We start from the raw sequence: 15,316 nt of genomic DNA, 5'->3' as shown, positions 1-15,316 counted from the left end.
TGCAGTCAAACGATCTGCCTGCTATTGTTCCAAGTGCACTCTGCATTTCTCTACCTCTGTTTTTTCCCAAACTACACCAACCATCTCAAACCCAAGGGCTTTTCCCCGCCCCACTGTGGATCTTTTAAGGCAGGGGTCCCCAACCTATGGTGAGTTGTATAATTATTTCATTATATATTACAATGTAATAATAGAAAGACAGTGCACAATAAATGTAATGCACTTGAATCATCCCAAAACCATCCCCCTCCTTCCGTGGAAAAATTGTCTTCCATGAAAACGGTCCCTGGTGCCAAAACGGTTGGGGACCACTGCTGAGACACAGCTGGGAATCCACCCTGTTTGTGATTCCCCACCGTCTAAGAGAACATACAGTCCCCGTTTCCAGCCCATTCACATCACACACAAAACAACAAGAATCATACCCACCATCTTTTTTGCTTTCTCTATTAGACTGATTACATTTCTTTATATCCTTCCCATAACCCAGATGCCTAGTAAATAGCAAAAAACTAAGGTGAAGGCACAAACAAAAGGCAAACAAAAACAGGAGGTTGGGACATTCCTATCAAGACAATCCTTTAATAAGTGAATATATTAGCACTCTGTTCCAATGCTCAGATGGTGCCCTGGTTCAGCCCTAACTTAGGAGTCTCAAAACCGCTCTCAGTGGGGTCCCTAGCAGAAGCCCACCAGCCGGAGGGTGTTGGGGAAGCTCTTGCGCATGCTCATGCACTTCTCCTGGTCGATGTACAGGGTGTTGGCTTTGACGGCCAGGTCGTGTTCCAGGGTGGCCTTGGTGTGGACCAGCGACTGCAAAGTGTCCTCTGCATCCTTCAGGCGCTGCTGCAGGGTCTGGATGGTGTCATCGACCTCATATACCTCGTTAACAAGACTGCGTGAAGGAATGAGCATGAATAGGTTAGCAGAGGTCACACTCCTGCAGCTTGTTACTAGCTGAATTAAGGGCACATGTAGTTGCTGAGTTCCTATTGGAGATGTGGCTGCTGAGCTGGGTGGCACGTGGAGCCCCTGGCAGCACACGGGTTATATACACCTTTATGTAGCAAAGGAAGTAACACTTGTGTATGATTCTAATATCACGCCAGGGCCACGTCCCCTACCTACACCTCATAATCCAAAGGGCAAACTAAGCATGTTCTTGGGACACCAGCAAATTTTCATAGACACACACATACATTTACGTGTATGTCCATGTATATGTATATTAAATATTATATTTGAAGAGGAGGACAAACGTTTAAATGTTCGCTATTTTTTAATAATAGTAAAAATGGAAAAAATCAAAACAAAACTTAGCTGGATATTTTTTCATTTATTTATCACTGAAAATTATTTTTACAGTTGGGAAGAGAGGGACACCAACTTTTTTTCGGCAGCTAGAATTCAGGCCAACCTGTTAACATATCCTGGTGGGGGGCATTTAATGGGGCTCTCCTCAAAGTACAACATCCCTCCTCCCAGCAGGGCCCCAGGGTAATGCCTCGAGGTCCCAGAGTAAACATATTTGTTGTTGTCAAAACTTAATACAACATTAAAATGATAATATGAGAAATCAGCTACGCAAACCGTGAAATAAGTTGCAGTTCTAATCCTGTTGTGATGATGAAAAACATGACTCATATTTTTCGTTAAGACAGAAAGGAACAACAGGTATCATTTCATGGCAAAATCTGGCATCTCCTTTTCAAATCACTTTAATCAATATAGTTTTAATTTTCATTTCTTTCACTGTTAGTGGGCCTTTCCTAAATGTCTGTTGGCCACTTGGCATTTCTTCTGTGAACTGCTCCTGTCCTTGCTCATCTTCCTGCTGGGGTATTACCAATTATTTTCATTTTCTGCCTAGTGCTCTGTCAATGTTGGGCATATTGATTTTTTTTGGTCTGTTATGCTTGCAGCAAATGTTTTCCCTAATTTGTTGTTTGCCTTTTAATTTTGTTTATGATATAATATTTCAATGTTTATCAAAGTAAATCTTTCTTTTCCTTTGCAGTTTCTTCCATTGTGTTTATATTTAGAAAGTCTTTCTCTTCCCAAAGAGCACTTAAGCAAGGGCTCCTTTTATCCACAACTTGGCCGATAACATCCAATGGATGTGACCATGCGGCACTCAAGAAAAAACAGGAGGCAGGTTATAAAAAGATAATAATAATGATAATAATAATAGCGACTCATTTATTGACTACTTTACCATACATATATGTGTACATACTATGCTAAGTGCCTTACATTATCAATTTAATCTTCAAAACAACACTATGAAGTAGACACTATGATTATCCCCATGTAACAGAAGAGGTACCAGGAGCTTAAGTAACTGTCCTTACAGTTGATGTGAAACTCCCCACGAGCTGCTTTTAATTACCATGCTGCTGCCCTGATTCCACTCAATGGAAAACACAACTCCAAGTACATCAGGTTTTAACCAGTGATGCGAAGCGAAAGTTTTCTTTACTTTGGGGTTCATTTATCAGCAGATGATGGGTGCACGATATTAATTAAAATATACAGACATACAAAGGAACAGTAACAATGAACAAATGGGGATACAGATATTCTTGGAGGTATAAAAGGATTTTGTGATTATAGAAAAATATCCAGACCATGTTAAAATCATTATACCACAGCAATTTTATAGCTTCACAGAACTGTGCAACCGGAAGATGAATGGGGGAGAGGTCGTCACGCCCGGCTTCCCTGTTTACAGACTAGGAAACCGAGCCCTGGGGGTCGATGAACTGCCCTGTCCACCGGCACAGGCCGAACGTGCTGGGAAGCCGTGTCTGCTCATCCAGGAAGCTAAGAAGGAAATTTGAAGCCTCTGTGCCCATAACGAGGAGCTGGGTCCCTTTTCCTGTCCCCATCCTCTCAGGTCCTTGAGACGAAAGGACAGAAGCACAGACCTGGGGAGTCGGCATCAGCACACTGGACTCCCCATCTCATCAGCTCGCTCCTATCTGTCATCCCCAGACAATGCACAGGATGCCCAGTACAATCTGAATTTCAGATAAACAAGTAATTTTTAGTATAAGCACTTTTTAATGGTGGTAATAGACACATAACATAAATTTAGCATGCTAACCATTCACGTGGACAGTCCATAGCATTAAGTGCATTCACAGTGTTGTGCGACCACCACCACCCTCCACCCACAAAACTCCTTTCATGTTGCAAAACTGAAACTCTGAACCCATTGAACGATATCTCCCCTTCTCCCCCACACCCAGCCCCTGGCAACCATCATTCTATTCTCTGTCCCTAAGAACTTAACTACTCTAGGAACCTCATGTAAGGGGAACCCTATAGCTTTTGTCCTTTGTGACTGGCTTATTTCACTTAGCATGATGTCCTCAAGGTTCATCCCTGTTGTAGCATGTGTCAGAATTTCCCTCCGTTTTAATCACTGAAATATATTCAGTATACATATTTTTACTCAGCGTAGGTATTTTTAGTGTAAGTATTCCATGCCATACTTGGGATATACTTATGCAAAAACATTATTCATTGATTATCTGAACTTCAAATTTAGCTGCTGTCCAGTGTTTTAATTTGCCAAATCTGGCAGCCCTACCACAAACAACAATGTTGTATCAGGCACCAAGTGGGCTCTCGCGGAATGTTAGGATGGTGTACATTGTAAGCATCCTACTCAAAACCCCTCACGCTCTCCTTTCCCCATAGGACAAAGTATAAGTGTTTTTAAGGAGAGGCACCAAATGTCAGCTGTGGTTTAGGTTGAGTAGGGGGAGGAGATAGCAGGAAAGCAGATTCTCTTTTTGTACTCCATATAGATATGAATTATTGGAATATATTTTATAATCAGAATGTATCCCTATCTCATGAAATTAAACGAACAAAAAAAACTTCCAGGAAAAAAATAAACAAGATGAAAAATTTGACCTAAAGGTAAAAAGGAATATTCCTTCATCTACTACTGAGTAGTATTATGGGAGAACAAAAGGAAACAATATTAATGTCTAATGATGAGGTACACTATATGAGCAATATTTTTTAAAAAGAATTTATAGCTGGCCCTGGAAAAAGAAATTCACAATATAAAGTTGGCTGAAAAAGTCAGGATCTACAACTCTCTATGCAGCATGATAACAATTTTGTTAACATGCCTGGTGGCAAATATAACAGATGCTTCCATCGGTTATCCCTGGACGGCAGAGAGAATCCAAGTCTTTATTTTTTATTTCATTTTCTAGATTTTCTAAATTTTCTACCACAAACAGATACTATTCTTAAAGCCAAAAAGAAAATAAATAAATATTTTTCGAAAAGTAGACATAATTTTGACAGACTTAACTCTTTTTGACCTTTTGCAGGGGTTATATGAAGAACCCAGCTGCTCAATACCATCACCACCAGGGCAAACGTCTCCACGTCTCGCTCGGAGAGCTCAGCACTCAGATGAAGACAGCTTGCAAACTCCTCGGGACCAGACTGCTGTGCCCACCTCCTTGCTCACCCTTGCAAGTGGACACACTGGCCAGCGGCTGGCCCAGGGCTCTGAGGCTGGCAAGCACTGCCTCCCGAGGCCACCTGCGCGTCCCGTCTCAGGAGATGATGACATCACCCTGCAGATGTTGCAATCAGAAACCTTCTGATCACCGTGGACCCCGCCCCCTTCCTCCTGTCCCTACATCCCTAAATCATAAAATCCTGTTATCCTGTCTTCCAAAGGGCCACACCACACACCATTGAGCTCTCCCCTCTCTGCTCTGCAGACACGTCCTTTGATGTGCTTGCACCTTCTCTGACCTCAAGGCTGTCACTCTTGCTGTCCCCTCAGCTCAGAATGCTCTTAACCTGCATTTCATCCCTCTGATTTATGCCATCCTCAAATCCCGGGGAACTGACCCTTCTGTAGGAAGTCCTTCCCTCAACTGTGGGCTAGCTGCTGCCTGATGTTGTGCGTTCCAAGAGGACCAAGCCCTCTGTAGCGCTCAGGTGCGTGTGACTGCCTGCTCACTGCGTCTGCCCTGCAGACTACCAACCCCACAGAAGCAGAGTCCACCAGAGGCAGCCTTGCTCAGGGTTGTGTCTGCAGTCCCTCCTACAAAAAATACAGGTGTGCAAAACGTACTTGTTGAGGAAGACCAACTTCCGTGCCCTAGGTGAAGGAGGTGGTCCTGGGAGCTGGGGAGCTGCCAAGATCTGAGTCCACAGGACCTACCGAGAATATGAATCAGACCCAAGCGGATAAAAAGGAAGCAAAGGCAGGAAGGAGCCCAGCGCAATCTGCTCCTAAGCCACCTGCAGACGGCCTGAGAGGAGCAAAGTGCCGGTAAAGCCCCCATGCAGGCTCAGTGGAGCAACACCAGGCGGCTGGAACATATCCACACTGTGCTCTCCTTTCATCTTACAAACTACTGCTTTCTCCCTTCCGGTGGGGAGGGAAGGAATTAAAACTTAAGTGCTGAAGTTTCACTTGGTCTGGGGGTAGTAAACACAAAATCTGAGAACTCATCTTCTGAAAGCATATTTTTTGGTTGTTGTTTAGATCAAGTTGGATCAAAAAGAAAGCCCTTTTTAAAGATCCCAGGATATAAAATATCACTAGCAAAGAAACAGATCTCCAGTGAGGCTGCTGCAGATGTCTGGTAATGAGTTTTCTGACAGCATGTTGTTTATAATCACGCCGGGCCTGCTTCTCGCCTCCCACCCTCACCGGCTTTAGAAGAAACCCTGAACCCCAACGTAGGAAACAGAGCAGGATGATATATGAGTCTTTCTTCCTTGCAGCCAAATACTAGTCTGGTGGAAAATTTATCTGGGAAAGAGCGCTTGAAAATATACACGTTAAAATATCAATGTTTAAAAATAGGAATTCAAGATACACAGAACGCAGGCGGTGAGAGCCCTTGTTTCTACACCGCTGCATGAACGTGGGTAAGGAACACCACACCTCCCTCAACTTTAGCTGTTGGAAATATATTTCTCACCATTCCCAAGGCCGCATTTAACTCCTAGTTTCCTTGTTCTTGGTTGATTGCAGGGAGCTATTCTGCTGAAGCTACTCATTTCTTTTGGAATTACAGAACTGAAAAACATTTTACATTCAAATACAAATAAAGCTACCACAGTTATTTCTTTTTTTTTAAGTATCAAGATTATTTAAGTAAAGCAGAGGCTGGTCTGGCCTGCCACCAAAGATGCCAAGAATGTTTAGAATCACTTTTGAAAGAACCCGTTTAGAACACTTTAAATGAAAATAAAAGTTTTGAAAGGAAAACAGCAATTTTTCTCAGTTCTCACTCCCCTGAGTTTATGATCTTTATTTTTTCTTAATCTAGGCATCCAAAGGGTTGCATTCAGAATGATCCATTTAAGAAGGAAAATAATCCCCTCCCCCAATAATAATCCTAAATATTTTTGGCCAGGATATTTTAATAAGAAATCTTGACAGAAACAAAAGTAGGTTTTGTCCTAAAGTCAATAAAGGAGCAGAGGAAATAGACATAGTATGAAGTCGACAGGAAGTACAAGAAAAGCAATCTCTGTTTAGCCAGGAAAGGGAAAAAAAGAGTAAAAGTCATTCAGCTTCTCAGAAGCAGCTGTGAATGCCTCATTGTTTGATAACTCTAAAGTCATATCAGACCACTACTCAAATCCCTTTTAAAAAGCAACATTGTGTTTGTTTAATGGCAGCCTGAACAATTTATGCGTTCCCATCTCTACTTTTGATGACTCTGCAGAAATTTTTGGAGAATGAAAATGTCAACTCAGCTTCTCCTAATAATATTTGCATAAAATCACAATTCATCATCTAATTCTAAGGGGCCAAATGGCTGTGCTCTCACTGCTGGCTTCTTCTGAAGCAGAGAGACACCTCAGTTGGCTACCCAGGGGGCCGTCTAGCCTCTGGAGTAGAGCACAGCCTAACCTTAAACAGTGAGCTGCATCTCCAGAGGGGCTCTATGGATCCCACTTTGAGAAACATGCAGTCTGGGTGACCTCCTATGTAGATATGGCCTAGACAACAGTTCCACTAAGAGAAATGCAGTTAATCCGGGAAATGAAGGCCGTTTTTAAACATTCTAAAGCATGCTTCATAGCACCCAACACAGACAACATGTGTGTTATCCACGCAGGGTGTTTTGTAATGATGATGTCCTCCGTGAACCTCAGTTTCATGCTTCATGCGAGAGAGATGAGAATGCAGCCCTTACTCTGCCAACTCACCTCACATGGGCCCCAAGGAGGACAAGTAGGATCAGGAGCATGGCAGTGGTAAAGCGTCATGCAACGTAAAAGACAGCAGAATCAGAAGCGGATAGTTGGGTCGGTGGAAGAGAGCTCTGTGGTGAGACAGCAAGGATTCAAACCGTGGCTCTCTCTTACCACCAGGTGTGACCTGGGCCGAGCCACTCAACCCACTCCTGCCTCAGTTTCCTCACTTATATATATGAGATACTATAAAGTGCGTAGGACAGAGCCCAGCACAGAGTAAGATCACGAAATGGCAAGGTGCAGTGGCTTATGCCTATAACCTCAGCACTTTGGGAGGCTGAGTTAAGAGGACTGCTTATAAGGCCAAGAGTTTTGAGATCAGCCTGGGCAACACAGAAAGACCCCATCTCTACAGAAAAAATAATTTTTTAAAAATTAGCCAGTCATGGTGGTGGTATGCACCTGTAGTCCTAGCTACTAGGGAGGCTGAGTCAGGAGGATTGCTTGAGCCCAGGACTTTGAGGCTGCAGTGAGCTATGATCACACCACTGCACCCCAGTCTGGGCAACAGAGCAAGACCCTGTGTCTCAGGAAAACAACAACAACAACAACAAGAAGACATGGTAGCAGCTATTACTACTCCTGCTTTTATTATCACCATCACTGTCATTGTCTTTATTATTATCATAATTCTTGGCCTCACAAGGACCTCCCCTTCCTTCTGCTCCAGGAAATCCACAGTTTCAAACCCCCACTTGTTTCTTTGGTGGAGCCCACAGAAGTCTTAACCTTAGAATAAATCCTTCAAGATGCTCAGGGAGTCCTATCATGAAACCAGGTAGAAGACAAGGCGAGCAGTCTCTCCCTACCACACCAGAAAGGCTGCGGAGTTCACACACTGCCCCTTGGTTCCTCCAGCTGCTGTCACCTTGATTCACTTCTGTGCAGAGCATTTCATGACCTAAGAATAGCACTGACAAAACCCAGAAAGCACAGCCAGAGCGTCAGGTATTGGGAAATTGGAAATGAAGCCAGAACGTGGCAGCGGTTGGCAGGGGGATCTTGGCCAGTTCCTTAGCAGCGCATCCTAAAAGAAATCTTCAAAGTTATAATGACAATATCATGCGGTGCTTAGTAGATAAACTGTGGCGTTAGATTCCTCCTGTGAGTGTATGTGGGAGCTGCACTTGATGAAAACCAGCTGGTTTTGATTTCCACTGAGAACAAAACACGCTGAAATGAGCTGAAATGAGGCCCTCGGGCGTCTCAGGGGGTCAAGGGGGTGGCCTCAAGGACAAGAGCAGATAACCAACCGCCAGGAGAAGCCACAGAGAAGAACGAGCGCAGGGGGCAGTGTAGTTGTACGGAAAGTCCCTTTCCCATCGAGGCCCCACCTGGAGACACACACGGAAGCCACAAACTCTGCTGCTTGCAGAGAGGAGTTCTGGGAACCAGAGACGCCAAGGAACGGCAAGGCAACCCAAACACCACCTTGGCCTCACCGAATGAGCCAAATGTTTAATAACACTTTTATTGTATGGTGTTGATATCCTTTCCTTTCTTTAAGATTTATGGTAAAATAGCTGTAACATAAAATTTACACTTTAACCTTTGCTAAGTGTGCAGGTCAGTGGCGTTAACTACTAACACCTTCACGCTGTTGTGCAGCCTTCGCCACCATCCCTTTCCAGGACTTTGTCATCATCCCAAACTGAAACTCATACCCATTGCTAGCACTTTCAAAGAAGGCTCCCCACATGCTGTGTGCTGGCAGAGAGCATCTCTAGGAAGAGCCCAGAGCCACAGTCAGGCTGGCAGATGAGCCAGACGAGCCCGGGCGCTCCCCTCCCCCTGAGCCGCCCACCTTACCGCAGCTGAGCCGTGTCTCGGCAGAGCTCTACGTTTGGCCTCCTCGTACGCTCGTCCAGTCTGGTCTGAGCCACCTTCAGGAAGGCAGTCTTGTCCTTGATGGCCTTCTTGATGGATTCTATGGTCATTTCAGTCTGGAAAATCTCCTGCAGGGTCTGTGACAAAGAGAAGCAATTGCCTGCGGCTTTGGTGCTGTCCCTTCGGTAACCTGCATCTCACCTCTTGCCTGCCCATCAGGTGCCAGCACAGGCCTGGCCCTCCCGGATGAGGACGTCACTCACTGACAGCCTTGTTCCTTCCCAGCCCTGCCCCAGGGCACCGCAGTGTCGTGCTGCAGCTGGCACAGACCCGCTCCGAAGAGCTGACGGCACACCTCTCTCCCCAGCTCTGGGTTCGGTGGCCTCACGTTGGTAGCTTGAAATCGGCCAGGGTGGGAGAATTTACACCACAGAAATTGGCAGATGCTACAAATCAGAGCGCCCGACCTCTCCCCTCACCTCAGCATGTCCTTGCTTCTCTATCTCTGGCTCTCTCTTCCTACCAACTTAAGAGAGTTTTCAGTTTACCCACCCCCAGAAATAAAAAAAAATAAAAATAAATAAATTTTCTTTTGGTATGTCAGTAAAAAAAAAGAGAGAGAGAATTGTCTTCCCCTAGTGGAAGAACTACCCTGGAGCTCATCAGGTTTAAGCTTCAGGGGCCCTCACTTGGAAGGGAGGAGCACCAGCAGTTTTGTGTTCCTGCGTTTGTATTCTTTTTTTGTGAAAGAGGCTCCCTGTAAATTGCATAAACATGGATCCCGCCCTGGTTCCTCCTCCTCTTCCTCCTCTGCAGAGAGAGTCCCTGTCCCACGCTCGGAAACCCCTCCTTCTCCCAGGACCTTGATCTCTGCACTCCCATTGCCACGTCCTCCTGTTACTGTCCCTCTTCCTTAGTTCCTTTTCTGGGGCCTGGAGACACGCCCAAATATCGCCAAATTTTTTTTAAACCTCATGCTTTTACTACCACTCACTCACTCATCCAGTCCCAACTGGGTCCTCTCCAATCCCTCTCCCATGTCAACCGCCAGATGTACTTGCCATGGCTGCGCCCATCCGTCCACTTCCCACCCACCAGTCTCCCGGTGGCCCCGTATTCTGTCTCTGGCCCTAGTTGCTCTCATGGAACTGCACTCTCGAAGCCCACGTGGAGGCCCTCTCCTTGAAACCCTCCACTTGCTTGTTTCCTCTGGCCACCTGCTGTCCTAACTCCTTGCCTTTCTAACTACTGCTCATTCACCTCCAGGGTAAGGTTTTATCCTTGGGCAACTTCTCTGCTACATCCTTTCTCTGCTACAGAGACCTCATGTAACCACACAGATTTAGCACTCACTTATGTAATCCAGGCACTCTTAAATCTGTCACTTAAGCTTTGACCTCTCTGTCAAGCTTTCAACGACCCACTGAAAATTATTACACTGATCCTACCCCCAAGGCCTTCTTCAGATGCTACCCAACCCAGGAATTCATCCCTGTCTCTTGCCTACGGAAACAACTGCTCCTCCTGTTAGAGGATATTAACATTTTATCAGTGTTTCCAAAGGGTTCTTTCTGCACCTTTCTGATTGCAACTTGCCATTTCCTATGTGCATGTCTTGTCTCATTTTAAGACACGTGAAGGCAGGGTCAGTGCGACATTCACGTGTCCACACCCCCCAAGGCCTAGCACAGAGCCCTGAGTGTACTTGTTATGGGCTGAATCATGCCCCCTCCTCCAAAAATTCATATGTTGAAGTTCTAACCCCTACTACCTCAGAATGTGACCACATTTGGAGATAGGGTCTCTGCAGAGGTGATTAAGGTAAAATGAGGTCATTAGGGTGGGTCCTGATCCAACATAACTGGTGTCTTTACAAGCGGAGGAAATTTGGACAGAAACACACAGAGGGAAGACAATACAAAAACACAGGGAGGAGAGGCATCAGAGGAAACCAACCCTGCCAACGCCTTGATCCCAGATTTTCGGCCTCCAGAACTGTGAATTAATTTTGTGGCGCTTTGTGTTTTGGCAGCCATAGAAAACTAACACTTTAGTAAATAAAAAATTGTTGAAAAAGGAACTTTATCACATCAGCCTCCTAAAAGGCCTTTAGAATGGCTTCTTACTGCCCAAAGGATGGCATCTAACCCCATTAACCCCCCATCACTGTCTTCTACACCTGTATCCAACCTACGTGTCCAAATTTCTCTCCCAGGACATAAACCATCCACACCAGCCACACATCCTTCTGTGTACAGACCTGAGCTCAGCCTCTGGTTTGCTACCTTCAAGGCTTTGTGTTCAAGATGCTGTCTTACCTGGAATGTTCACTTCTCCCACCAAACCCTAAAAACACTTCCTGTATTTGTTATTTGGCAATCATAATTTGCAGTTTTCTGTTGGTATGAATTGTTCATGAGCTTTTCACATGCAAGCAAGCAACTCTTCTCCACAAATATAAGCTTCCTGGGAACAAAAACTACATTTTACATTTCTCTCTCTGCCCTTTACAGCATGTAGCACACTGTCTGGCTTAACTAATATTTGTTGCTTAAAGAAGACACCATGAAAAGGAAGGGTGCATCACTGTGGCCTGGGAGACATGGTGCCCTCAACTGGGCAACACCATCTTAGAGCAACATGGCTGGTGGTGTAAGGTTCTCAAACATAAGAAACAACAAGCCACCGGCAGTATAATCCACAGAAATAGTAAGAGCCACAAGACTGATACTAAGGAAGAGTTCCTTATTTATCTTGAAACATGGATTCTGCTTGAATCCTTCATTTCACTGTCATTGTAACACTATTATGTGTAGAGCACTCAAAAAATTTCAATATCAGCAACACTTTGAACTACCTAATAGTTTCCTGTATTTGGTTTTGTATTCCAGGAAAAGGGTCTGAAATAATTTAACAGAAAACATTCCTACCATATGTTCTCATAATAAATTTACTTCCTAGTTATATACAGTGGTTCATTAAACTTTAATAATAATATTTTTGTTTCTATTAAAGACTAAAAACCTTTCATTACATAGTGCCTTCTTTGTGTTCCAAACACCAGTGGATTCCGATTTCATTTTGACACCTGGCTACCTAGCTGTAATAAATGGCATGCTTTGTACTGTTTTTAATTTTTCTTGCTCTGTATGGCCAGGAGGTCATGTGCCTTACAGTGTCTCTCTAGGAGTGGGGAGAGATTTGTGGTCCCAGAGCAGCCTGCTCTGTCCAGGTCAGCTAAGAGGCACCACTGGTGGTTGATTTACCTTGGCTAAGTGAATCTGAATCTTATTCTTAGCATCTGCAGTCTCAGCAATGCGATTGGTGAAAGCCAAGTTCACTTTGTTGAACTGATTCCACATCTCATTGGCAGTCACAACCAAGAGGTTTTCCGTGTCGTCTCTTAACTTTGCAGAGGCAGCCCGTTCACTCTGGGAGCGGAGAATATTATCATCTGTAAATTTGGCCCACGACTCAGGCACTGAGATCCTGAAAAAAGGAAGTAGAGCCAGACAATGGTGACAATGATGAATCACCCTGGACAGTCACTAGGCAACCGTTTATCCTGTGAAAGAGAAACCCCCAAGTCACTGATCCTAGTTTCATTGCATAAAATGTAAATATCAGAGCAAAGCTTATTTTAAGGTTTTCTTAATTGTTTCTTATTTTACTGCTAACCAATTTCCTATAAATCCAAAGCATAAACTAACTCTTCTGCCAGTTTTGGGGGGAGGGTTCGTGGGAAGGACTAATGAAGAGCATGGTTGTGCTCATTGCAAATGTGTCACACCAGCCCAAACAATAAGCATATGAAGAAATATTCAACCTCAGGAGTAATCAAAGAAGTACTAATGAAAACAAAAACATGTTAAGAACCTTTTATCAGAACAGCAAAGAGTAAAGAGAATGATAATCTGCAGTGCTGACAAGCATGTTTAGGAAAAGATTCATATCCTGTAGGTGAGAACATGGAATTGGTACAACCTTGCTAGAGGGTAAAAAGGCAACAGAACCCAGAAATGCCACTTCTAGAAATTTATTCTAAGGAAATAATGTTCCCAAAGATATATTACAGATGTAAGGATATTCATTTCAGCAATATTTATGCCAATCTCTGAAAAATTAGAAACAACTTAAACGTTCAAAAGTAAACAAAAAGTTAATTATGGTACATTCAAAAAGAACCCATGTAACGCATGCAAACTTATAGAAGAATATTCACAGTGTTAGGGAAAATTAGACAGGCTATACAAACAATGTGTGTGTAATACTATTATTTAAAAATACAAGTCTGTATCTGTGGAAGAAGTATTGTATTTAAAAATACAAGTCTGTATTGTGGAAGAATGTTGGAAGGAGTAGTGGCAACTTGTTAATTAACTTTGGGAGTTTCTAGGCGGTAGGCTTGCAGGGGACATCTGTTTGCTTGTTGGTAGACGATATTAACTGAGACTCTTACTGTTGACTAGAGGTGTTAGCTCAGGCCCTGGTGACCAAAACACTGTCATAGATGCTCTGTACCCTGACAGTCCATAAGAGACGGTTAAGAATTCATGCTGGAAACAGAGGAGGCCTTTTAAAGGGCTAAATGGTCTAAGTGTGTGGTTTGATCCCAGCCCACCTCCCATCCTCCAAGGAGGAGAAGAAAACGCTTCCAGTTCACCTCAAGCCAAGTAAGAGACATTTCATGGGAACCACTTAGGACACAGGGCCTGAATCAGATTCACACCTAAAGAATCTAAAAGTCCAAGTTGGTAGCTGGCACTGTGCTTCTCACAGGAGAGCCATGGGAGGAGGCTGCCTTCCAGGTAAGCAGCCCTGCAGGAGAGAATCTACTCGGGAGTCACTTTAAAAGTGGGAGGGGACATGAGTGTCAGAAGGAGGACAGAGAATTTTTTGATAAAAATACTCTGTATCTCTGGCCGGGCATGGTGGCTCACGCCTGTAATCCTGGCACTCTGGGAGGCCGAGGCGGGTGGATCGTTTCAGCTTAGCAGTTTGAGACCACCCTGAGCAAGAGCGAGACCCCGTCTCTACCAAAAATAGAAAGAAATTAATTGGACAGCTAAAAATATATAGAAAAAATTAGCCAGGCATGGTGGTGCATGCCTGTAGTCCCAGCTACTCGGGAGGCTGAGGCAGGAGGATCATTTGAGCCCACGAGTTTGAGGTTGCTGTGAGCTAGGCTGACGCCACGGCACTCTAGCCCGGGCAACAAAGTGAGACTCTGTCTCAAAAAAAAAAAAAGAATACTCTGTATCTCAACTGTGGTTGTGATTACACAGGCATACGCATTTGTCAAACCCTGCAGAAATGTACATTTAAACTGGGTACATTTTACTGTATGTGAATTTCACCTCAATCGAGTTGTCTTTTTTAAAGGGAGTGGCTGGCAAAGACTGTGGACCCTGCCCAAGACTGCATCCAGGGGACTGGCAAAGAAACCACCAATGGGTTTCTTTGAGCAAGTAGAGGTGAGAATGGCATCAGGCTGTCTTCTGCCCTCCTCCCACAGAGCGCATGGCATCCTGTACACTGGCAACATGTGATTTTCTTTGTGCTTGTCTGTGTTTTTCTACATTTACTGCATCAAGTAGGGTTATTTTTATAGTTAGAAAAATAAACAACAAATATCCTTTTACAAAAGATTGTAGGATGCAATTGTCAAGGCCTGACCACAGAACTTGCTTATTTATTGAAGACGTGTCCAAACCCAGGTGTCCCTCACCTTCTGACGTCATACCACACTTTCCGTTTTAACCTGTAAGCTATGTCCTTTGGAAAGGCGGGAGAAAGAATTAAATGCCATCAAAATCATAGACGTGGTGCGTGCTGACTTACGTCGCATCAACCCTCTCCACTCCGCGGAAGAAGCTGACACCTTCCGAAGTGTTGCGCAGGTGGTGGCATTTGTCGTCGATCCGGTGAGCCGTCTGTTTATCACTCAGGTCTTTCTCCAGCTCGTGCTGGGAAGCTCTGTCGGCTCTGCAACAACACGGAGAGGGGATGTGGAGCTTCACACTCGCATAACAATTTCCTACGAGGATGCGCGATCACCCTTTTATGTTGGGACCCTCTCTCACTGCTCTGGGAATCTCTGACCCTTCACACGACGCTCAATTTCTCAGTCAAAAGGAGCAATATCTGGAGGTGTCCGTACATTCGAGTCATTAGAACCCTGCTGCTGCCCTGTGCACACCTCCCCTTCCATGGGCTGGGGTGCGAG

The 15,316-nt window shown here is 44.5% G+C and overlaps 1 protein-coding gene across 1 annotated transcript in view; it reads right to left on the bottom strand.

Moving 5' to 3' along the window:
- Positions 1–554: 554 nt before the first annotated feature.
- The window catches only part of TEKT3 (tektin 3), a 36,769-nt gene continuing 22,007 nt past the window's right edge, over positions 555–15,316 (bottom strand). Inside the window, exons 5-8 of the mRNA XM_012651403.1 lie at positions 14,932–15,075; positions 12,357–12,579; positions 9,073–9,227; positions 555–895 (exon numbers count right to left, since the gene is read on the bottom strand). Of these exons, the coding sequence (XP_012506857.1) occupies positions 679–895; positions 9,073–9,227; positions 12,357–12,579; positions 14,932–15,075 (739 nt within the window). The 3' untranslated portion in view covers positions 555–678. The remainder of the gene's footprint in view (positions 896–9,072; positions 9,228–12,356; positions 12,580–14,931; positions 15,076–15,316) is intronic.

Source organism: Propithecus coquereli, unplaced genomic scaffold, assembly GCF_000956105.1.
Source record: "Propithecus coquereli isolate 6110/MARCELLA unplaced genomic scaffold, Pcoq_1.0 Scaffold355, whole genome shotgun sequence".
NCBI lineage: Eukaryota > Metazoa > Chordata > Mammalia > Primates > Indriidae > Propithecus > Propithecus coquereli.
The sequence above is the reverse complement of the archived record's forward strand: the minus strand, read 5'-3'. Positions and strand labels throughout refer to the sequence as shown.